This window comes from Oncorhynchus mykiss, chromosome 15, assembly GCF_013265735.2.
Source record: "Oncorhynchus mykiss isolate Arlee chromosome 15, USDA_OmykA_1.1, whole genome shotgun sequence".
NCBI lineage: Eukaryota > Metazoa > Chordata > Actinopteri > Salmoniformes > Salmonidae > Oncorhynchus > Oncorhynchus mykiss.
The window spans coordinates 25,932,742-25,959,099 of NC_048579.1; the positions used below are offsets into that span (position 1 = coordinate 25,932,742).

General features: G+C 40.5%; 1 protein-coding gene across 1 annotated transcript in view; it reads left to right on the plus strand.

Moving 5' to 3' along the window:
• The first annotated feature begins 2,435 nt into the window (after positions 1 to 2,435).
• Positions 2,436 to 26,358, plus strand: part of LOC110489881 (cadherin-7) — a 113,468-nt gene continuing 89,545 nt past the window's right edge. The window contains exons 1-2 of the mRNA XM_036944147.1: positions 2,436 to 2,674; positions 10,940 to 11,540. Coding sequence (XP_036800042.1) covers positions 11,295 to 11,540 — 246 coding nt within the window. The 5' untranslated portion in view covers positions 2,436 to 2,674; positions 10,940 to 11,294. The remainder of the gene's footprint in view (positions 2,675 to 10,939; positions 11,541 to 26,358) is intronic.

Sequence of the window (26,358 nt, forward strand, 5' to 3'; positions counted from 1 at the left end):
CGTAGGGTCATTTTTGACCTGGAAGTTATAAAATAATTTACACACCACAAAAAACACAAAGACACATAAGCGCACACACACACACACACACACACACACACACACACACACACACACACACACACACACACACACACACACACACACACACACACATACACACACACACACACACACACACACACACACACACACACAATGAGAAATTTAGATTATGTGTGCTACTGATTGAACTCAGCCAGTTGCCCCTGAAGAGGAAGATCACCATGGTTGGCACAGTTAGAAAGAACAAGCCTGAGCTCCCCCCAGCACTCCTCACAAAAGGGAGAGAGAGGCCTTCTCATCAAAGTTTGCCTTCACCCCCACCACCACTCTAGTTTGTTACCTCCCAAATAGGAACAGGAATGTGGTCGTCCTGAGCACACTGCACAAAACGGCTGAGGTCAGTGATCGTGAGGAGAGAAAGTCAGCCATCATCCTAGACTATAATCACAACAAAGGAGGCGTGGACAACCTGGACAAGGTGATTGGAACTTACAGCTGCAGGAGGATGACTGCCCGCTGGCCCCTGGTCATCTTCCATAACATCATTGATGTGTCCTCATACAATGCCTTTGTGATATGGAACAAGATCAATATCATTTTACGGGTTTAGTGAAGGCGGGTCATTTTTTACCCTTAGGACAAGGGGAGTATACAGAATGTTAAGACTACACAAGGGTTAATAATCCCACATCTTGAATCCAAGTGTTTGACTTGGGAGAGGGGACCAGTAACTTTATGATCAAACTGTATCAATGTAGAAGCAATCGTAATTTTTCATACTTTGTTCATCATAATTTGATCTGGTTTCATCCAAATATCATCAAATTGAATGAAAAACCAGATTTCGACTGTTCATGACCTTTAACTGATATGTGGTAGTGGTTCCCTAACAATTTAATGTATATAGAGTGCAGATCAGAGTGGCAGCAAGTCCCAAACCTTTATTGGTTGAGTGGCTAGCCATGTCTTTTTTTATCTGTTTTCCCCTGGAGTCACTGTCAGTTTTAGAAGCCTTTGTTAAGGCCTAAAATGGAAGTGATATAAACACCAAATATCAGTTAGTATACTGTAATGTATAATTACATATTTACTATTTGCAATTGCTGACTTGTTTTTTTCCCATTACAATTCAACAATGAGGTACTCTTTTGCTGCATATTCACTGCAGCATACTGCAAATTGTAGAAATTGTGGTATCAATGGCTCATAAACATTTACAAATGAAATGTATATAGGAAACATCTCAGATTGGTAGCAGGTCTTAAACCTTTAATTGTTGAATATTTAACCATGTCCATTTAATCAGATTTCTCCTGTAATCACGGACAGTTTGGAAGCTTTTGTTTAGGCCTCTAGAAGTACAAGTGATATAAAAATACCTAGTATTCATTAATAATCTGTTATGTACACATGCCTAGCAGCCAATCCCTTGTAAAAACAAACTATTACTGCTTAATAGTCACTTTTACAGTCTTGTACTGTGCTTCATTGCATTTCAATTATTGTAATTTATTGGAAGCTGTCATCAAAATACTGGGGATATCTCAGTAAGGTACTGGCATTATCCAGAGATAGTCAGAGATACAGTATATCATAAGATATCTTGTTGTAATTAGAATTGTTTTGAAGACCAGTGTACAACAACATGTTCAGCAGGCTAATGGGTACAGAAACGTTTTACTTGCTATGGCTGTTTTTTTTTTATCAAACTTGGTTGAATGCATCAACTAGTAAGTTGCACCCTCTAAATTACACAAATGTAGGCCTAAATGTAAATATCAAAATTAAAACTGGCAAAGAACACTAAGTAATATGTCACTGGATAATTAAAGTTAAATGCTGCAATTGTAATTGGTACAGTAAATTAGGTTACACTAACTGACTTGGTACTGTATATAAGACTACAGTAACAGTTCGGTACCATGACATGATTACAGTCGCTGTACTGTAAATCATTTTGTTTGGTCTGGTAGTCTTGCCCCAGTTCACGCCTGTCATTGTACCTTGCGCCTGTTTGTGGGAGTACCCCAAACCCTACGCAGCTGGCTGGGGAATCTCCAACTGAGCCAGCTCTGGTGCAGCCAGAGAGAAGGAGAGGACCATCTGAATAATTTTCAGTCAGCGAAGGCACATTCGTCTGTTTGCACGTGTGTGTGTGTGTGTGTATGTGTGAGAGAGAGAGAGAGAGAGAGAGAGAGAGAGAGAGAGAGAGAGAGGGGGGGGGGGAGGGAGAGAGAGAGCGAGAGAGGGGGGGAGAGGAGAGGGAAAGAGAGAGAGAGAGGGGGAGGGAGAGGAGAGGGAAAGAGAGCGAGGGAGGGAGAGGAGAGGGAAAGAGAGAGAGAGGGAGGGAGAGGAGAGGGAAAGAGAGAGAGGGAGGGAGAGGAGCGGGAAAGAGAGAGAGGGAGATGGAGATGGAAAGGGAGGGGATTCGGGGATCGGAGTTCCTGCGCTGCATCTCTTCTACGGTTCACCAATGCGCGTTGTGGTAGAGTTATTCTATTCACCTGTGCACGATCAGGAATACGTTTGTATTACAAACTTTTCATATATTTTTTGTCATCATCACCTCTAGTGGTAGCCAACACGGAAAGAGCTAAACTTTTATAACTTACGACCTAACCAATACGAGGTAAGTTTTATCGAATAATTGAAGTGAGTAAATTCAAACCTATGTTACGTGCATTTCCAGCAGAGTTGTTGCTTGCAGCAGTTGAGAACGATTCCACTGGGACACGAAGTTGGCGTATGGTTAATTCATGACATTCAATTATATTTCGCTAATTCTGTCATCAGTATGCAGTGGACACAGCTTTCCTGCAGCGGCTGTTCATTGATATGTTTGTTGACCAAGGGTTTTGCGGTGAATGGTGCGTCATGGACATTTTAATGCCAAACATTTTTAACATTCGATTGAGATATCTCGCTTCCCTCGTTGCTGTCTCATTTCTCTCAACACAGTTGGAGGTGAGCGCTATAAGTGTCAGACCTATTTATGATATGCTATGGGATGTTCTTAGTCTCTAGCCTTCAGTTTAATGTTGGCTTAATGTAGCTATGAATGATGCGACGCTCCATTTTGGCACCGATTTTGGAACATGCATGCGCGTTGTTGTTTCAAAATAACTTTATTTGTGTAGACTATTGTATGTGCACATTTAGCAGATTCATGTTAGGATTTGTTTTGTGAACGTATGGTCTTTGAATATGAATAGCATGCCAGGAACTACAGTATGTATACCGTGGTCACTTATGGGGTATTTGACGGAATGTACATTATAATAGAAAAGATAATAACAAAGTTCTAACAATTAAAGCTATCAACCTGCTTTTCTTGGCAGTGTCTGGAATGAGAAATAAACACGTGATGCATTAAAACTTATCAAGCATGAAATGCATCCTACTAATTCATCAAATGAAAAGTTATGATTGGCATGCAGACCATGATGACAACAACGTATTGGTCGTTTGTCACTGCACAGTCGATACACCGACGTACACCGTATGGTACTTTATAATATGGTAGATGGGATACGCAGAGCAAACTGCATAACGCACGGACGATTCTGCCAGACTTCTCCTAGACCTTGCTAAGGTGGGGACTGATTAGGGTTATTTTTATGGTGTGTGTTCCACATGATATTCATACTTTAGATGTCATATTCATCTATATTCTTTTCAGGTTCTCCACACTGTAATTTAGGAAATTCTCATTCAATACAGGAGCGAATTAATAAGCAATGCTTTCATCATTTGAAAAATGAATTTCAATTATTAATGTTGCTTGAGATTGGATTTGTTTTATTGCTATGAATCAGCCATTTTCTTGCACAACACAAATCAATCAGCTAATTTTAATTGGAGTGATGCAATTAATCAATTTGTTCTCTAATCAAATTGACTTTAGAAAAGTTTGTCTGCTTTTGCATGTTGATACATTTTGCTATTCAGAAGACTGATTCATTCATTCCAGCCTCTAATTAGGTCTGCCGAGATAGTTTTCACAAAACAAGCCTATGCTTTCTTAGGTTTGTGGCCCCTCCCCATCTCACACAGTAATACTAATTTGGACTCCTTACAGTGTGTCTACCCCACTATGGAGAAGTACTCTTACACTCTCCTTCTGTGATGGTACATATTACAAACCTATAACCCACCCCATTAGATGGATTGCTTTGGCTATACTAAGGCTAAGAGGTGTGGAGCGAAGCAATTGGAGGCTGATGCTTCGTAAAACCCATAGAGATTTGAAAGGCTATCTGCTCTCAGCCACTGGCAGGCTTACATTTCCTAGAAAAACACTTTTATGTGACCAAGTCACTGAATCACCTACATACAGTATCACGATTGTCCCATATGAGACCTATATTATGGGTATTTTTTAGGTACAGCCTCCTTTACTACTAATGTTGACAACTATCCTGTATTAAATCAAAGATAGTTGGGAACAGATTTTCAATGTTTCAATACCATGGCATAGGGTTTATGAACTGATATACAAAACAACAATTGATGCATCAAATCATTCTTTACAATTTAAGCTATTATATGAAATTCTCGCTACAAAAATAGTGCTCAGTGTTTGGGGTATTGAACAGTCAGACCGGTGCAGACTCTGCCACGAGGAAACAGAATCATTAGAGGATCTCTTATGGTACTGTCCATTAGTGGATTGTTTTTGGAGTCAAGTCCAGGAATGGTTGATATGCTATAATATCAGGGTGTGGTTGGACCAGCAAACAGTATTGCTGGGGGATTTGAAGGACCACGGTCATTCAATAGTAAATATCATTGTACTCTTGGGTTAACATTTTATTTTCCAGGCAATTTCGCCAGAAATGTTGCAGATGGGGAGGTTCAAGTCCTTAGTGAGACACCATGGGAGAATGGAAGGATGTATTGTGAGAGGAAATTGTAGAATGATTATTTACTGGGAAGATGGAAGATCTGTGGCTGTCTGAAGTAAATATATACACAAACGTACAGTATAAATGTTTGAGGTCCTCCAATCAGGGGTGAGGGTGGGGATAGGATTATTGTATGTTTTGCGTTTCGCTATTCATACTGAACCAAAATATAAAAGCAACATGCAACAATTTCAAAGATTTTACTGTGTTACAGGTCATATGAGGAAATCAGTAAATTGAAAAAAATTAATTCAGCCTTAATCTATGCATTTCACATGACTGGGAATACAGATATGCATCTTTTTGTCACAGATACCTTAAATATAATGAGCCTCACAATGGGCCTCAGGATCTTGTCACGGTATTTTTGTGCATTCAAATTGCTATCGATAAAATGCAGTTGTGTTCGTTGTCCGTAGCCGATGCCTGCCCATACCGCAATCCCACCGCCACCATGGGGTATTCTGTTTACAACGATGACATCAGCAAACCGCTCACTCACAAGACGCCAGGCACATGGTCTGCTGTTGCGAGGCCGGTTGGATGTTCTGTCAAATTCTCTAAAACCCCATTGGAGGCAGCTTATGGTAGAGAAATTAACATTGAATTGACAGGAAACAGCTCTGGTGGATATTCTTGCAGTCAACATGCCAATTGCACGCTCCATCAAAACCTTTCACATCTGTGTCATTGTGTTATGTGACAGAACGCTACATTTTAGAGTGGCCTTTTATTGTCCCCAGCGCAAGGTGTACCTGTGTAATGATCATGCTGTTGAATCAGCTTCTTGATATGCCACACCTGTTAGGTGGATGGATTATCTTGGCAGACAAATGCTTACTAATAGGGCTGTAAACAAATTTGTACACTAAATGTAAGAGAAATAAGCTTTACATGTTGTGTTTATATTTGTGTTCAGTGTATGTTTTGGTTTCATGCTGTGAGCAGGGTGTGTGCTGGACCTGGTAGTTATGGGTGAGCTCGCTTCCATAGGGGCTTGGTTCTTCCCGCCCTTGGAAAATCGCTTTGGCCCAGGGCATTGCCAGCGTCTCGGGGCCTGTAATCAAACCCACAAATGCTGATGCTCCAGGTACTCAAATAGTTGAAAGAAAGCCAGTTTTATTGCTTCTTTAATCAGAACACAGTTTTCAGCTGTGCTAACATAATTGCAAAATAGTTTTCTAATGATCAATTAGCCTTATAAAATGATAAACTTGAATTAGCTAACACAACGTGCCAATGGAACACAGGAGTGATGGTTGCTGATAACGGGCCTCTGTACGCCTATGTAGCTATTCCATAAAAAATCTGCCATTTCCAGCTACAATAGTCATTTACAACATTAACAATGTCTACACTGTATTTTTGATAAATGTTATGTTATTTTGATGGACAAATTTTTTTGCTTTTCTTTCATAAACAAGGACATTTCTAAGTGACCCCAAACTTTTGAACAGTAGTATATATAGACGCTCCAAATGGTCCTCCACACTGCACCCTTTCTGTGGGTTGTCCCACTTGGTTACACTCTTAGAAAAAAATATTAATATAGGAGGGGTAGGATTCTACCAAGAACCTATAGATGGGTCTGTTATGCAGTGTTTATCACTAGACCCTTACAGTCCATTCTATGATAATTGGTGATTGTGATTTGCCATTGTGTGATCGGAGTGCTGCAGTGCCACTTGTTCCCTCAAAATTCACAGTGACTTGGTTGAATATTGCTCCAAATCAGCTATAGAAAAACAAGCATCTCTACTGTATCAGGATTATAAGATTCTGTTATTCCGTGAATAGGGAGTTGTCTCAGTGGTTTCTTTGAACCCCCTCTCTCTGTTTGCATATCAGAAAGCCAGTGCCCATACTAACCTTACTGAGCTTATACGAGCCCATAGCAATCAGACAAGAGGTCCAAGACAGAGTAGTGAAATGCAAGTGTTTACAGATTAGAACTAACACAGACAACTGGCCAGTATTGACTTTTCAGTGTTACATTTCTAGTGTTGATTCACCATGGTGTTTACACTTGCATGTGTTGGTGTTAATGAGCATAGTTATTGTTTTACACTGTGGTGAGTAAAACAGTCCCATCAAAACCACGAGCATCATTATCATGTTTCCCAGAATGCTCTACTGCGGATAGGTTATTTTTCTAAACTAATCCAATCAGTTAGTTCGATTTATTGCAACCTGTTACCGAAATTGTTGTTCCAGATTAAGTGGTTTAGGTAGTCTCCATTTTCAATTTCCATTGTCCTGACAGTCATTCTGAATGCAGATGAATAAAAATACAAACTGTTGGCAATCCTAAATCTGTCTGGATTCCAATCGGAATTATGCATTCATTTTGCAAGTCAGCATAATGTGACATTCAGGTCGGATGTGGTCTATAAACCAGGAGATTCCTGACACCGCTGTGTTAGGGGACACCAAAATAAGACCTTGTAATATGTAACGTATATTGTCATAGTTTTAAAAAAGTATAACATTTGCCTAAGGACTCGCTTGGTGAAGTACAGTCATGGTTGGTAACTCTATTATGGTCAGTGCAATCCAGATCCATGGGACGTCCCTACTCTTAACCCCAACCCAACCTTGTTACCCTTAAAGTTACCTTAACCATAACCTTAACCATTTTACATTTTAACTTCAATGGGGTAGGGAAGTCCCAAGGATCCCGGATAGCACGGACCACTCTAAAAGTCACAAACATTTTTAAAGGACCCTGGGAAATATGCAAATGAGAATTTACCCCATACACCATTTCATTATATTTCACTCCTTTGTAGATGGAAATTGTGTGATTTTTTTACCCCACAGTAGAGCAAGTGCATTTTATATTTAATTCCAGATCAGAGTGAAATACTAATTAGTTCACTCCAGTGCATAGTGAAATGCCTATTGCTGTACTCCAGTTTATAGTGAAATCCTTAATATTTCACTCCTGTGTATTGTGAATTTCGCACAGCCAGTGTACATTTTCTACTCAGTATAGGGTTACAGAAACACTGTCTAAATGTTAACATTTTAACACTTTTGAAAGTGTTAAATTCACTCTGTTAAGAGCGGATGCATACTGCATACACACAGCAAACGTGTTATAATTAACACTACAGGGAGTAAGTTTAACACTTCCAATTTTGCTGTGTATTTGTTGTGCCCCGGTAGACACTGTGAAATCTACAAGCTATACGAAAGGGTGGAAATTAGTGATTGGTTACTAAGCGCTCTTAATCCCATTGTGAGGCGGGCAAATGGGATTAGAGACCTCAGAGAGAGAGAGAAAGAGAGAGAGAGACCGAGACCCTTGGTACATGATGCAGATGAAAATGTACTTCTCACTGTATCTCCAAAACTCTAATTTCTCCCTTATACTACTGGTATTTTAAACCAGCTGAACACCTTCCAAGTCAGCGATATGTAAGGTGATGCTTTTTGTTATATCCTTTTGTTAAATCCTCAAGTGCAAATGGTGGAAGGACAACTTCATTCTTCAAGCAAAACAAAACAGATATTTCTCCTGTACACTGAAGGTTGTAAACATCTGCTCTTCCTCTCTCCATCCCTCTCTCTCTTGCTCCTTCTGTTTCTTATTGATGCATATAGCATCAGTGAGCTCTTGACTCTCACTACAATTCATTCCCAGTTCCGTTCTGTGGGGCTCTGGGTTAAGCACAATAAGAAGCATTAATTTGTCTGCTCGCCTCAGCCTGACCCTGCACTGGGCAGATCCTCTCCAACACAATGCCACAGTCTCAACCTGCCTGCCTCTGCCTCTACGGCTCTCTTGGTTCTCTCTGCCCTCCAGCCAGATCTGTTCCACTTTCTACCACTACCTGCCATTAAATCGGATGCAGGAACTTTGCATTTACTTTCTCCCTGTGTGTGTGTGTGTGTGTGTGTGTGTGTGTGTGTGTGTGTGTGTGTGTGTGTGTGTGTGCGTGTGTGTGTGTGTATTCCATTCCGTACATCATTAGGCTTTTCACATTCAGGACACAAACAGGTCACCTTGAGATGTTTGTCTGTTGGCGGGTCAAGTGGGACCCAGGGGATCCTGAGTGGCGCAGCAGTCTAAGGCACTGCATCGCAGTGCTAGAGGTGTCACAACAGACCTGGGTTCAATCCCAGGCTGTATCACGACCAGCTGTGACCAGGAGTCCCATAGGGCAGTACACAATTGGCCCAGTGTTGTCTGGGGTAGGCTGTCATTGTAAATAAGAATTTGTACTTAACTTACTTAAAAAAGTGGTTCTTGGGAGTTTCTTAGAAGTGAGCAATGGTTCTATGGAGCACCATTTCTACTCAAAGATTCCTTTCTCTTGGAAAGGGTTCTTTGCAGTCTGAATGGTTGCAAAGAACCTTCTTGCTAGAGGATGTCTCCACTGAAACAAACATTGATGTCGCTAAATAAGAGTTGGCAGCAATTTCATCTAATTAATCTTCTCCTTCTATTTTTTATCTCAGTTTATACCAGGTTTGCGCAGGACTAGCATAACCGTGTGAAGTTGGAAACAGGCTGATTTAAATTCTGTGAAGTATAACTGCTCTTTTTGCCTCCTGAAATAAAGCCGCAGCTATGTAATGAAAACACTTCTGAAGCAGTGCATGATACCATCATTTATCTCTATGTGTTAATTACCAGCACTTGATAATGACTTCGTTAAGGCACGAGTGGAGCGGAGCAAATGACTTCCAACAGGATGTGGTGTTAGCTGTTTTTATTTAGCTCCCGGGGAGGAAGAGGAGAAAACACAATGAGTGCTAGAGACTGTGTGGGAAGAGAGAGGACATTGCATGCCAAGGTAATTATCTCCATTGGCCAAGGCATCTGCCTATAGTCTATAGGAGGAGAGAAAAAGACAGGTCAGAGAGGAAACAGATGTATGCATGGTCAAGAGTCTCGGTTTCTGTTTCTTAAGAGCTTGCTTTCAGTTTCAGTAGTCCTCTTGGGATTTTTGTGAGTTTTCTTCTGGCTGACTTGAATTGGTAAGTCAAGTGATATTTGGTCATGTACCTAGTGAATGGATTGACTTTTGAGTGTTTTCACACTGTCATTACATTATTTGATGGCTAAGCCTGCTCAGCTCTCAACTAGATAACAAGTCACAGCATACTGCTCAGGTAATTTTCCAATGGTGGTGTCGCTGGGATGTGGTGTGATATATGCTTAGACAACAGTCGATCATAATAAGCCTATTTCACTACTTCCACTAGTTCCTAATGGCATGACTGGTCGTTGGTAGTCAATCCCATGCAGCAGCATGATGGTGACTGAGTGACTGAGGCAGAGATCGCGTTGCATGCTCATACGGCGCTCCGTAGTCCTCACACACACAAACTGCTGGGAGTAGAGGTCAGAACACGAACCGGTCCGTCATGTTGCTGACAGCTCAGATTTATTTTTAATCTTGTGGATGAGGGCTTGCCAAACAGATCAGGTGCCTTGTTAGTGTTGTGTGGAGAGCCATAGCGGTATTACTTTGTGCCCTTCTACAAAGAAAATGTGACAAAATAACGACCTTGGAAAAGGTAAATCTGCAGTAATGTGAATTCAGCACGAAAGAAGGCTGAACGACACTTAATTGTTATTCCTACCGCCCACATTTTTTATCCCTGTATGTGGAAATCACTTTTCTTGTGTACATAGATAAGCCAGGTCATTTTGCTCCAATATTCTTGTTAACATTTGACCTCTCTCAATCTGGGTTTAGTTGGGAATGGGATTATACAGTGTAGGTTAGTACGTAGAACTTTATGGGCCCTTGAAGGATACTATGTTAATTGTATTTACCATATTTACTGTCTATTCATTTTTGTTCGATTTCTTTATCAGTGGTTGAAAAATGTAATTATCATTGCATCAGCAAGCACATTACTTAGTGTCTAAAGTGACTGCGGTCACTGAGGCAATTTCGCTGATGGCAGTTTCTCTCTCTCTCTCTCTCTCTCTCTCTCTCTCTCTCTCTCTCCTCATCCCTTTGTTCTGATAGGTGCCAATTACTCCACCCCTGTGGTGAAGAAGCAAGCTTCCCCGTCGCCATTGACCCTCAATCTACCCCCAATGTCAACCCTCTATCTCCAAAGTGGAGGGAATTACCACAGCTTTTGTCTACAATCAAGACCAATGAACAGCAGCACCACTCCAATACCCAGAGCTTGACTTTTTCCTTTTTCTTCAATCCAAGTACTCTCTTCTTCAGGGTTGTATCCACGGTCTTCTTCTTTTTCTTTCTGGCAAAACATTGGGTCAGGAGGACAGTGGGATTAGGCCCTGAGGGTTTTATCATTTCTCTGCTGTGTGATTTTTCTCTCTCCTGGGCTTGTTGCTTGTTGGAGGGGGCCTAAATGAGGTGGTGTGGCTCAGGAAGTGTGTGGAGAGCAGGTGCTCTCCTGGCTCTGCTGCTTCCCCTCTGGGAGCTGGGCTGCTGGGGGTTGATCTCCGCCTCTGGGGCCTCTGGGACACAGAACCAGGCCCAGCACACTGCTGGAGGCCCATGGGAGCTGCTTCGCAGGCACAAACGCAGCTGGGTATGGAACCAATTCTTTGTCCTGGAGGAGTACACAGGTGAAGAACCGCTGTATGTTGGCAAGGTAAGTGTTTGCAGTTCATGTGTATTTATATAGCAGTTTGAATGAGAAACAAACAATAGATATTGTTTAACTGTACCATATTTTTAGAGAATAAGAATTTACAAGATTTCATCACTCTGATCACTAGGAAAACATGTATAATACATCAAAATAAGTCACTCTAATTGCTTATATGTTTTGTTAAACACATCCATATCTATTTATAGAATTTGTCATTTTAAGCTCATGTTTCAGTCATGTGTTGCTTGTCTCTCAAGTTTATTGCATTCCACACAGGTTGAAAAAAATAAACATAATTTTTTCAATAATTAGAGTAAGTGATCATTTGAACCATTAATCACACAATGCTGTTTTTTAAACGTTTTAATTATATATTCACTCTCTCTTTTAAACTGTATTAGAGTATCAGCAACTCACAACAGTTGCCAGTAACCACAGCTCATTTCAGCACCACATTTAAGCAGACAGCTCCCTCTCAGTGACGGCCTGAGCTCAAATTGGGCAGATGGGCCTCATTTGCATTTCCTGGATTTCTGTTTTCTTGAGGAATTTCGTGGTCTTATAATCAAATCAGGTTTCAGCTTTCCGCTCATCTGCAGGATAATTGCTCAGGTCTGCATGTGTTTGCAGGCTCTGCACTCACAAACACACTTCCTGACAGTCTCTGAACTAGATAAGTGGTTCCAGCAGCAGGAATTAGGATAGTTGTGACTCTCCCATTATCTCCCATTGAGTGCTGGAGTAATGTTATGGATAGGAAGCCAAATCACAATGTGTATCCTTAGTGTCAGTGAAACCTTTATGTAGTACACTGCATATACTGGCCTCAGTGATTATGTGTATTTACTATGGTTGTGTTATGCATTTTATTGTTCTTTATTTGTAGTCTTTGTTAGTCATTTTATTGTTTTCTTTGCACAATGTTGACCTTTTAAAGTTGGAATGAGAGCGGTGCAGAAGGTCAATCTGGGCCACTGAGTTGAACCTGAGATTTGTGTATGTGAAGTCAAAGTTCCTTCTCTGACTCGTACAACTCCAGTACGATAAAGTTAAGTGGATAAAAGCACCTTTTTCATTGCCCTCCAAGCACTCGGTCAGGCTTGTACACTGTAGAAATAGTAGCATCAAAACACAAATAAATAAACTAAACACACTAAATAATGATTGAGGATAAGGGCCTATGGAGAATATTTTTTTTGTGGAATTACACTTTATGCTTTGTTTAGAAAGATAAGAAACAGGAGGAGACGGAGGAGTCAAAGTGGGACAGGCAGAAGCTGGAATTGAACCCCTGACTTCCGGGGCAGTAAAATGGTACATTTCATTGCAGTCTCATTGGAATATTACCCACTCAACAACACAGCCACACTGTAAACATAAATTCTGGGGTAAATTTAAATTGACAAAAAAAAAATAATAACATACTTAATAAAAAATGTAACCTTTAATTAACTAGGCAAGTCAGTTAAGGATAAATTATTATTTAGAATGATGGCCTACGCCGGCCAAACCTGGACGACGGTGGGCCAATTGTGCGCCCCCCTATGGGACTCCCAATTACAGCCGACTGTGATACAGCCGGGAATCGAACCAGTGCGCCCCCCTATGGGACTACCAATTACAGCCGACTGTGATACAACCTGGAATCGAACCAGGGTGTATGTAGTGATGCCTCTAGCACTGAGATGTAGTGTCTTAGATCACTGCACCACTCAGGAGCCCAACAAACTGTTAATTTCATTCCTTTTCCGGTAATGCTCCCAGTTCCTGGTAAGGTGTTACACACTTAAGTATTGTTACAACACACCATGTAATGTTTCAAATCATCTCAGGATGATGTGTTTCAATACTCCAGCAAGAAGGTTTTGTCTCCTTCGCAATGGTGGCAGTTCAGTTGCCACCAGTTTTGGTTTTACAAAACACTTCATTTTAACACTACAGTGTCAACGGAGACAAGGTCCACAGCTTTTATTAGGAAGCTTTTGTAGGTATTTAAGAAGCATGGGCAATTATTCATCCATTTTAGTCATCTTTCAGGATAGAAGAGGATCTGAGATTTTTGCCTTATGCCTGGTAGCCTCCCAAACCTTAACTTCTCACCCCCTCGCATGGCAGACCAATCAGATCTGTTGATTCCTAGAGGTGATGCATGTTGCCCAGGAGCAAAAGGGACTGTCACGTTAGGTGTCATGACACTGTTTCTGACATGACAGGAAGTTCTAACCTCGTGGCTGAGGTCAGAACTTTGCGTTCATTTGTTTTTTAGTTTTATGGACTTCAAGTGAGAACCTAAGTGAATGTTATCATAAAACATGTATATATTTAATGCAATATCATAGGAATTTCATAAGGCCTTAGTTTGAGTGCCTAGTTTTCCCCTAATATAGGGGCCTGAAACTCATACACGTCACTTTGAACCAAAACCAAGCCCGTCATTATCATATTTCCAAGCATGCTCTACTGCAGGTTGATTTCTATCTTTTTTTAATGTGTTTTTGCTTGTACATTGATTGTTACATCTTATGCTAAACAAGATAAATAACATACATTTTTCTAAACTAATCCAATCTGTTAGTTAGAATTGTTTTTAACCCGTTTCTGAAATGGTTGTTCCAGTTTGAATGGTTTATGTAGTATCCTCACAATGTTCATAACTCTGGCAGGCATTCTGAATTCAAGTTGTAGGTGAAGAAGAGCTTCAACTGTTTGAGAGCCAACTCTGGGTGGATTCCAATAGGATTTACACATCACTTTGCAAGCCAGCAAAATATGACTTGCAGGTAGGGTTGCAAAATTCTGGGAGCTTTCCTGAAATTCCCAGGTTTCCCAGAACTCCCAGGTGGAAGATATCTCGAATCCGGAGTCCTTCAACCAGGATATCTGGGTATTTTGGATAAATTACTGGAATTTTGCATTTACTTGATGTGACCTGTAAATAATCAGTGTGCGATATTGTCATACATTTAATTTTAACATCTTGAGTGTAGGGGGCAGTATTTTGATGTTTGGATGAAAAACGTACCCAAATGAAACTGCCTATTTCTCAGGCCCAGAATCTAGAATATGCATATAATCAGATTAGTCAGATTAGGATAGAAAACACTCTAAAGTTGCCAAAACTGTCAAAATATTGTCTGTGAGTATAACAGAACTGATATTGCAGGCAAAAACCTGAGGAAAATCCAACCCGGAAGTGTTGTTTTTCCTGAAATCTCTCTGTTCCATAGCCTGCCTTCGCTCCATTTAAAGGGATATCAACCAGATTCCTTTTCCTATGGCTTCCCCGTGGTGTGAACAGTCTTTAGACATAGTTTGAGGCTTTTATTTTGAAAAATGAGCGAGAAAGATCACATCACGTCATTGTATGGCTGGGGGCCAGCAGCGTTTTGCATGCACAACAGCTTGGAGCAGACATTTCTCTCTCTCCTATTGAAGAAGCTACAGTCCCGGTTGAAATATTATTGATTATATATTGTAAAAACAACCTGAAGATTGATTATAAAAAACGTTTGACATGTTTCTACAAACATTATGGATACTATTTGGAATTTTCGTCTGCGATGTAGTGACCGCTCGAGCCTGTGGATTTCTGAACATAACGCGCCAACCAAGGTATTTTGGATATAAAATAATCTTTATGGAACAAAAGGAACATTTATTGTGTAACTGGGAGTCCCGTGAGTGCAAACATCCGAAGATCATCAAAGGTAAGCGATTAATTTTATTGCTATTCTGACTTTCGTGACCAATCTACTTGGCTGCTAGTTGTTTGTAATATTTTGTCTACTGAGAGAGATGTCCTTACATAAACGCTTGGTCTGCTTTCGCCGAAAAGCTTTATTGAAATCTGGATTAACAACAAGCTAAACTGTGGTTTGCACTTGTGACTTCATGAAAATTCAATATTTTTAGTAATTTTATTTGAATTTGGCGCTCTGCAATTCAGCGGATGTTGATGAAAATGATCCCACTAACGGGATGGGTGCATCAAGAAGTAACATTCACAAAGAAACTTACTTTTTGAAGTCCTCAGGATTGGAAAGGAATGAATTCAACAACCATGTATCTGTCACAAAAATTATAGTTATGGTTGGTAACTCTAGAATTCACTCAAAAAGCAAGGCACTCTGGGAAATATTTGAATAGGTTTTACACTAAGTAGTGTATTAAGTTAACACTGGTTCCAGTGTGTATATGGTCCCACTCTTTCAGTATTGATTCAGCACTCTGTGTTATTTAATTTAAGACTGGTTCCAGTGTGTATATTGCCCACTCTTTCAGTGTTGATTTAACACTCTCATTTGCTGTGATAGTCCTCCTATTTATGTAATGAAGAAGAACTTACTGTGTCTCCATAATGATATGTATGCTTGCACTCAAAGAAACAAAGTGGCCACTACTAGATGCAACATATTTTGATTGATTGGTGGAATTGCATTTTATAAGTCTTTATGTGAATTGCCAAAATTAATAACAGTGATAATCCCAAAATAATGTAGTGTGATTTCTTGTACATAATCATCTTAATAATCATCATTTTGGACATTTCTGTACATGCAATGCTTGAGTCAGAATATCTCAACACTGGTCGGCTGTTGGTTATTACACAGTATGTCCCTCTTAATAATGATGTATACTGAGTCAATAGTGCCACTGTGCCAGCCATGGATAGCCATAATTTGGCATCTGTGTGCAAACAATCCGACAGACCCCCCTAGTTGGATCTGGTCATTTGTCTAAGCAGAAGCAGGGGGATATATGATATAATGTGGGGGAAATGGGAAGTCATCACTTTGGCCTGGCTGATCCCGCCGCTGCTGCATCTGCAGCCCTGCTTGGCTTTAATGGATTCTGTCAGATTGTGAAATTCAGAACCAAATGTCTCATTATGCCTTGGCACTGTGCCTGGGGTAAGTGCACTGGCCTAGAATCAGCTGCAGTCACAGCAAGCCGGCGAAAACATACATTAAAGACTCAAAACTACACAGCGTCGACTGAAAATTGGTGACGCATATTTAAGCAAGTGGGAATGGCGTTGTCGGAGTAGTGCTTACACTTAACAGATGCTCGGCGGTAAACATGACATAATTGCAGTGATTATGTGCGGTGATTATCGTTTTGTGCACAGGGTGTTCGAGTTACTAAATATTTGCAAGTACCAGTGTGGAGTCTGGGCTGAATTAGTGATCTAAGTAGGCATGCAATTCGGTATCACTTTTATTCCTAATTAGTTGAGTCAACTTTTATCTCTACGCTTTCATTTTGTGTCTTGTCTGTGTTTACCAGAACGTGTACAGAAATCACAGTTTCTGAGCAATTTTACAAACTTCTGAAAAACATTATACTGACTTTGTTGATGAGCTCCTACCATGGTAGTGTCCTCCTTTCCCATAGGTCTGTTCACGTTTCAGTGGCTACAGTGCTTTGCCCATCAACCCTCAGGGCAAGCAGAGCGCCCGTTCACATCAAATGGACCATCGTAGGGCACAACAGACAGGAGGACCCTTGTGCTGCGTCTAGCTTATTTTTAGAGCCTGTTTCCAGAAACTGAAAGCCTGAATAACCATCCAATTAATGGATGGACTTATTTCCCTTTTCTTCCTTTAATGGCTGCTTTCAGGGCAGTATTATGAAGCCTTTTCCCTGCCAAACACACAACTATGGGCCTTTGTCCATGTGAATGGAGAAGCGCAAGGAGAGGCAGGAGATCGGAAAACATCTGTGGATGAGCAGCTGGAAATTTGAGCTAAAGCAGACTTGTACTGAGTTCATGAAGTACAAAGTACACATGCTCTATCAACATGTAGTCTGTAACTTGAAAACAAGTGTATCTGCAACTTGGGTTTTACTGATCACCACCAATTGCGATGCGAGATGTTTTCCCCTCTTTAGTTCTTGGCTGAATCATTCCTACTCTGGTGGCAAATAAACTTCAATAACTAAGCCTATAGCGAAAGTCATTACATTTTTGAAGAAAACACACACACACACACACACACACACACACACACACACACACACACACACACACACACACACACACACACACACACACACACACACACACACACACACACACACACACACACAGGATGATACCCATGCTAGCTCCCTCATTAGCATTCTGTTAGAGGTTCCCTTTCAAATGGATTAGTGTCATAGAGCCCGGCGTCTTATGCCATGCCTCCGCTGAGGGGTCAGTCCCAATCTTATCTAATCACTATCTCCACTCATTTACCACAAACAGGGAGGAAAAGCTGGCTAGTGGAAGGGGCCGCATGCGCTAGCTAAAGAGGAGGGAAGATGAGAGAATTTGAGCTGAATTTGAGCTGGGGGGGGGGGGGGGGGGGGGGGTCATCATATCCTAGGAACTACCCCAGGGAGAGGGCATGGGAGTGGGGGAGCTCTTCATGGAGCCTGGGGCATCTGGGAATGTTGTGGTAGTGGGGGTTTGGAAGCAACACTATGCTATGATCCAGGGAATGAAAATAGTTGATGATAGTGGTGTACCTTCTAAAGGACTAGTGGCAGAAAAATAATATTCTGTTAGTACTTTTTTTGATAGTCTTTTTTCCATAATACAGTATAAAATGCAGACACTTTCACTTCACCCTTTATTTGTGACTGATGTGTCAGTGTACACACTATAAGAAACTATTTAACTTCTCTTTGTCTTGAGAGATGGGGCAGAAGACATCGGGGCTTTAGGGGGCTGAGGCAGGTATGTCCCCTGGGGCCTGAGAGTGCAAGGTATAGAGCAGAGGATCACTGTTGACCTATCACCTTGCCATGAGAAGCATCCTTTGGGCTTGATTTTCCCACTTTATGGTACACAGCTGGTAGGGTTGCTAAGAAACAGAGGTAGAGAGAAGAGCTAAATCATTGCTGACTAGTTCCATTCTAGTTTGTTTGATGCCCCCTAGTAAAACTGTATCTTGCTCATATGAAGGGAGCCCAAGAGGGGTGGATGGTGTGTCTTGGGAATTGTTTGTTTATCATAGGTTATATTATGGTTTGAGGTATGGTTAGAGGTAGGGGATTGAGTTGTTGAAATTGTTGAAGTTCTATATTGACTTTTAGGGATCCAAACTAGTAAGACCTTGAATTTTTGATAAGGTGTCCTCAGCCTTGTGTTGAAAGTATTATACACACACACACACACACACACACACACACACACACACACACACACACACACACACACACTGTGCCTTGTACATGGTCTTGCCTGTTATCTTCCGAAAAATTTACAATGTTGTCTCAGGGGAGACTTTGGATCAATCAACTTATAATTTTTTCCATAGCTGTTGGGCCTCAAGAAAGTTATTTGAATGATTAAAATACACAAAATTGTGACAGGCAGGCTTGATTTGGTCTTATGTAGCAACATTTTAAATTGTGTTTTTTACATTGGATAAAAGTAGGGCTAGGAAGTGGTATATCATACACTGTAGAACAATGAGAAAGTAATTCTGATTTGAAAGTTGATAAACTTGTTACCCCATTTTGAGAAAATGTCCCTTGAATGTTTTAATAACCAATCTCTGTAAGGATTCACATGTGAGGCCATGTGCTAAACAGAGTGAGTTCGGTAGTGTACTAAACAACCAAAGATATCAAGACTAAAGGCTGGTTTATACTAGGTCTATTGACATGTCTGTATACAGTTGTCACAGTGACATCATGAACATTCTATAGTCGTCCGACATTAAACTTGTCGTTGTCATTTAAAAAAAATATAAACACAAAAACAACAAATCAAATCAAATGTATTTATATAGCCCTTCTTACATCAGCTGATATATCAAAGTATTTGTAAATCTAGCAAACCAGGCAACTAAAAGCCACTTTCTAAACAATGTGTTGGTTAGTTTCTAGCTTATTAGGTAGCTAGCTAGCTAACGTTAAGTTAGCTGACTAGCCAGTTCAAATAATGACCATATCATATAGCTGACCTGACATGTAGCTAAAGCTAACCAACTAGTTTCAATGTTAGCTAGCTAGCTAACATTAGGCTATTACTATCAATGGAAATGGCTCTGAGATATGAATAATATTACTACGCAAATCATACATGTAATGTTAGCTAGCGAACCAGCCCGCTAACATTAGCTAGCTAGCTAACTTGCAATGATAATTACTTTCTGACAAAATGAGAAAAGTATGATATTTGAAAATGTAGCTCGCGAGACTCTCTTTACGCGTGTATAAGGATGAACGCTTCTCCCTCCTTGTCATGGATACCTTGGTTGCCCTTAGTTTGAAGATGTAATCTGGAGACAGGTGTTCGATTCTCTCCACATATTTACAATCAAACGCCTGAATTTTCTCCACCTCCTTAGCTATCATACTCTTCTTCCAGTGGTCATTCCACTGAAAGTGGAGAGCATTAGCAACACTTTTGCAGTTATTTGTAATATTGTTAAAAAAAGCTGCATTAGAAAGGATTACCTACACATATTGAGCAGCTCATGTCATAGACAGAAGCATGCTACATGGCAGACCAATCCAAACTCATCTCTCGGGCATGCCCAGCCCATCCATTATCTCAGCCATGGCTAGCGGGAAGGTTCCTCACCTTTTCCGTGGCTAAAACAACTACGCTCGTAATTTTACAATTGTGTTTGTATTTACAAATGGCATACGTTTGTTGTTAAAGCACATGTACGTTCACATGTTCCAGAAGGCATTTCTGCCCCCCCAAAAAAACATTTTAATTTTAAAACAAAACGTTTACGTTCAAATCCCTCTCCTGTGAAGTAGTGACGCTCGACATAAGCCTCGTTTCCTGAAACGAGTCCCAATTACACTATAGCTTGAGATGGACAGGAGTCAATTTGCCCTGTCATTAGCTTTTTCCCTCTAAATAGAATTAGACAATGAATGCGAGGCGTCATTTTTCATGGAATGACTAATCAGATTACGGTATCAACATTAATTTTCAGACAAATGTCTGTTTGTAATTAAACAAGTATAATCTGGGTGTATCAAATACCGGACCAGGAAGCCATGTTGTATAATGAATGCACTTTTAAATAGAAACCATTTTGGAAATTGATCCACATCGTCAGTGAGTCTTTCAGGTATATGCTGGCAGCCTGTTACATAATATATTATCTCTTTAAAATTCACAAGTTGTGAATACTTTGCTATGGTATCGACAGTTCAGTGTTGTCTTGCTTTGATATTGCGTTGATATAAGGTCAGACTATTTCTTTCATTTCACTGTCAATACTGTAGGTGTTATTCTTGCCTCTTCAGCTTGAATTAAGTTGTGTCTTGAAGTGGTTTGTTGGAAAGAGTTTGTGTGAAGTCATCCTATTCTTGGAATGAGGCCCATTCATTTTCAGTGGGGGAGATGAGTCCATTGTCTGGCAGCGGTAAATTGTGCCCTTGGCTGCAGGAAGCTATGCAAAGCAAAGACTTTGGGATGATTCAGAAATGGATTGGGCTATGATCTAAGGTTCCTGTTGAGTTCTGTGTGACTGTTCCTGATATCCCACAGAAGGAATGTTTAAGTCGATAGATTTACTGGGTTTCTTCGGCAGGGGATAAATGCATTCACTTCTGCGGGGAATGTGTGTACACATCAAATGTGTTCCCTCCCAAAGGCCAAGGCTGTCTCATGTTGAGGTTTTAAAGGTATCGTATTGTTTGAAGTGGTACTGCTTGTTTGAGTTGGTTATTATCCCCTTGGATTGTAGTGGTATGGAAGACTATGTAAATGAGAATTAAATTATTATCCCCTATGTTCTCTTTCAGTCACAGGTATCACGTTTCACTCACACATTTATTTTGTAACATTGAGAGTGAGTCACAGAAGTCATATTCACTTTAATGCCTGAGCTATCCACATCCACAGACAATATTACTCAGGTCTTTTGTGTTTGCTGAATGACTCCTTGAGCCCTATTCAATCGAAACAGGTAACTGAGATAAAAAAAAATACCATTCTTCCAACAGCGAGAAGCAAGTTTCAATTTAAATGCATTCTACTTGTTTCTCACTGCCATTCGTCTGTTGAGGACATTATTCCAAACATGCACTCTTGAACCCCAAGAAATATAGTGTTTTTGACATATGCTTGCGTTCAGTATATGGGGATAGATTTCTGCCATGTGTACATTATGTTTTGGCAAGTATCTACCTCCATACAGCTTGATTAAATGAGGACCATTGTTTTCATTATTTCTTATCTTATTATTTTTTTTATGTACATTGTACATTGCTCAGAGTTATTCACATAGTGTTTACTCCCTGGGTTAACCCTATGGGTAATGTATTGGCTTCTCTGTGACACTTCAGACTTCAGTATATCCAGCCACACCGACAAATCAATAAGTTATTTCGTTTTCTATTTCATCAATTAGAAGACAAATTAATCTAATCATATACTGAAGCTAAAATTAGAAGAGACTTTACTCTGGGCAAGAGCATACAATCTAAGAAGGAACTTTTTAGTACCACGGGAGATGCGGCGACATCACAGCCTCATGACCAAAGCCATTCACGCCTAGGCTATGATTTTTACTAAAGGCCACATTCAACAATGTCAGCCACCAAACGTTGGTAAACGGTTTGAGCGCTGATCAAATTTCAGAGTGGGTGATAAACATATTAAAGGGAAATTTCACCCTGGCTCTGCCACGGCATATAGTAAATTCTACATAAAAAAAACGTATTTTTTTTAATCATAAACAATTATCTAAACCACAAGCTAGAAAGCACATTTTCATTTCACTGGTAGAATCAGGATGTTTCGACTCCCTGTGCATTTGTGAACCACAAAGTGAACCACAAAGTCCCGTATTCATAGTGAATGCTGATAGCGGCTGCTAGGTAGAGGTAATGTGCCCACAAACTTCAATAATGGCATTGTTAACTTCGAACGACCAACACAGAGTAATTTCAGGATTTCTCTAGGCAATATTTTTTGTTTGTTTTTCACTGTTTAACATCATGCGCGTGCGATTCAGCCAGTGGTTTGCAGCTATTAAGAATGATGCGTTGACCAAAGATTATCAGAGGGATTTTCAGGCTGAACTGATGAGGAATAGACAGTAAATTGTTGTATTATTGTTTCTCCTCACTGTTTTCTAGTAGTCTAAAACTTTGCACATACACTGATGCCATTTAGTGGCCAAAATCTAAATTGCACCTGGGCTGGAATAATACATTATGGCCTTTCTCTTGCATTTCAAAGATGATGGTACAAAAAGATACAAGAGAATGGTTGTTTTTTTCTTTGTATTATCTTTTGCCAGATCTATTGTGTTATATTCTACTACATTCCTTTCACATTTCCATAAACTTCAAAGTGTTTCCTGTCAAATGGTACCAACAATATGCATATCCTTGCTTCAGGGCCTGAGCTACAGGCAGTTAGACTTGGGTATGTCATTTTAGGTGAAAATTGAAAAATAAGGGGCTATTCATTAAGAGTTTTAACAAGAGTTCTGTCCGTGGTGCTGAATGAACAGTGTACTTTTCCCTCTGTGTTGTTCATTGCATGTTTAATAATGAAAATACCTACCTAAAGGAGAACATGGATATGGTTTATTTCTGTGCATGTTACAAAGGTAAAATAAGTAGCATATCTGGATGTGATTTACAATAGATATATCTGTCAACACCCATGTATAATCCTGTAATATGATTTTGGCCCACAATGGCAAAAATATATTCTAATGTGGCCCTCCATTGAAAATAATTACCCAGGCCTGCAATAGCCCATAATGACAAAGCAGAAACAGGTTTTTAGACATTTTTGCAAATTTGTGAAAAAATAAAAACATGAAATATTACATTTACATATATGCCTCGAGTACAGCCTCGAGTATTCTTGGGCTCCCTGGTGGCGCAGTGGTCTAAGGCTCTTTATCTCAGTGCTAGAGGCGTCACTACAGACCCTGGTTTAATTACAGGCTGTATCACAACCGGCCGTGATTGGGAGTCCCATGGGACGGTGCACAATTGGCCCAGTGTCGTCCAGGTTAGGGTTTGGCCGGCGTAGTCCGTCATTGAAAATAAGAATTTATTCTTAACTGACTTGCCTAGTTAAATACAAATTAAATAAATTACGCTACAACCTCGGCAAACCTTTATTGGAGGAGTTTCTCCCATTCTTTTCTGCAGATCCTCTCAAGCTCTGTCAGGTTGGATGGGTAGCATTGCTGCACAGCTAATTTCAGGTCTCTCCGAAAATGTTAGATCGGGTTCAAGTCCGGGCTCTGCCTGGGCCACTCAAGGACATTCAGTGAGGGATGGGGGCCAGAGCACGAAGCACCACCCAACACAAGTTGTAGTCTTTCAAAGGCTGGAAGACGTCCAATCGCTGTCGTCCATCGCTGTCGTCCATTGCTGTCATCCATCGCTGACGTCCATCGCCATTGGACGTCCATCGCTGTCGTCCATCGCTGTCGTCCATCGCTGACTTCCATCGCTGAAAGACGTCCAATGGTACTATCGAAAAAGGACGACCACATCTACATCCCAAAAACATGTACAGTGCGATCAGTATAAGATAGAGTCTTCAGAAAATTCCACAAAGCAGGACTACATGTATTTTTAGATCTCGCTCCCCCCATCAATACAACGTAAGTCATCATAGGGTGTATCATTCAGAGCCCAAAGTCTTGACCTGCCTTCCTCCTGGGCAATTATATGTGAAACACATCTCACTGTCCTAGAAATGCCTCAGACATGATGAAAGCAAGCCCAGATTCCCCCAGGGTGAAAGTCCTCTTTAAGGTTGCCGTTCCTCTAGAATTACCAAATGGGCTGATTTGGAAGGTGTTTCAAACAAACAGAGTGTATCCCTAATGACCCAATATGTTTATTCAGTCGGGCCTAGTTTGTTGTAGTTGAGATTTCTGTCTTGGGTTGTGCGCACATTTCTGCCCAGCAAGTGTGTGATAATGTGTGTACTGCGTAGATCTGACTTCATGATGAATTCCAGTATGATCAATCAATTATTATACTGCTGTGTTGTAGTCTGAACTTTGAGACTCCATGTCAGTGACTGAATGGGTATGTTTTGTCACTACCTACCTCAACTCCTTGTGACTCTGAGGCTGTCTTAATATGGACACCGTACAGAGGGCCTGTTTACCTACCTTGTGATAAGTCACAGTGCTTATTTTCCATCCTTTGACTGGAATGCATCAGGCTTTATGGCAGCTGCAGTCACATCACTGGGGATCCTCTAGTCATAGCCTTCTCAACTAAACAAATAGAGACACTTAGCTCCACACACTTCTGCACTGTTAGCATAGTCTTATAGGTTTCCGTTGTGGTGGGCTCTTGGCGGTGGTGGAGTGTGTGTGGATTTACATGTGGACAGTAGAACTATATCATAATTCAAGACTGTCTGTTGTAAGAGGTTATTTGTCTCTTTCAATCTCTGACTCAGGTTGTGTCCCAAATGGCACCTTATTCCAGGGCTGGCTCTAGGCTTTTGGGGGCCCTAAGCGATAGCTGAGTGAGCGTGACAAACAAAATCAATGGAGGTCAGGGCCCCTGGGCACGTGCCTTGCGTGCCTGATTCGGCCATGATTACAATGAGTTTAGATACCTGGCTAGACTAACTTACCAATCTAAAAATGTTTAGCTGGCATGGCTAATTGAGTGACTGACGTAACGAGCGAAAAACTGCTGATGCACAACCAAACATCGAAGTTGCACCCTGTGTATTCTACTATTCTAACTCTCAACAGTAAGTTGAGAACCCAACTGAGATCCAAAAAATGAAAAAAATGTAATGTTGCAGTTTTAACTTTGACACGTACCAACAAGCGGGTGTGATCATTCTACAGTTGTCCCTGGAGCATACGCTCAAACCAGTGTGATTTGAAGCTTATTTAGAACGTCCGGTTTGGATTGACGCAACAGTCAGCGTTTGAGCTGGCCACACTGTACTTACAAAGTACTTACAAAGTTATGTCCTGAATGTGACCAGTTTATTTTTGGATGCAATGTTCAGACATTCACAGAAGTAGCGACAGCATAAAACAATCATCCAAACCGGAAAATATAGGCTACATTAGTCCTAGAGCTAACTGAGGAAAGATTGACGTACACATACGGTCATATTTAGCTAACTTTGAAAGAAAACACAATGTGAATTAGCTAATAGCAATTACTATTTACAATTCATCACATCACAGGTGAATTCACCATTGATCGAAATAATTGAGTAAAACACTTTCTAAAAATCAAAAGTAATCCAATGATGGGTAGATTGTGCGCACCACAATGTTTGTCTTTTCGCGTCAACCAAAGATAAGAAGAGGAGACAAGATGAGATAGGTATGTTTGCACTGTAGCATACATGTTAAAGGCGTGAGTTGTCTATGATCGTTCACTTCCGGAAGTTTACTCGAAAGATGAGTGAACCATTCCTTCACCTCATTATAACCTATTTGGTCTGACAGATGTTTACGTGACACCCAGAATACATTGTATAATGTCAATCATTTCAGATATGTGTGGCGCCATGTCAACAAACATATCTGGCAAAAAGCTTAGCATTAGCTCATCATGATCAGCACAACCTTCAAGAAAGTATTGAATACACATCACAGGTGTCCATTACAATCTACGCAATAATCAGACTGCATTATTTGTCATTAGTACTTGAAAACATGTGAATAAAACTGTAAATACATTATGCTCCATATATACATACATACATACATACATACATACATACATACAAACATACATACATACATACATACATACATGCATACGTACATACAATTGAAGTCGGAAGTTTACATACACTTAGGTTGGAGTCATTAAAACTCATTTTTCTACC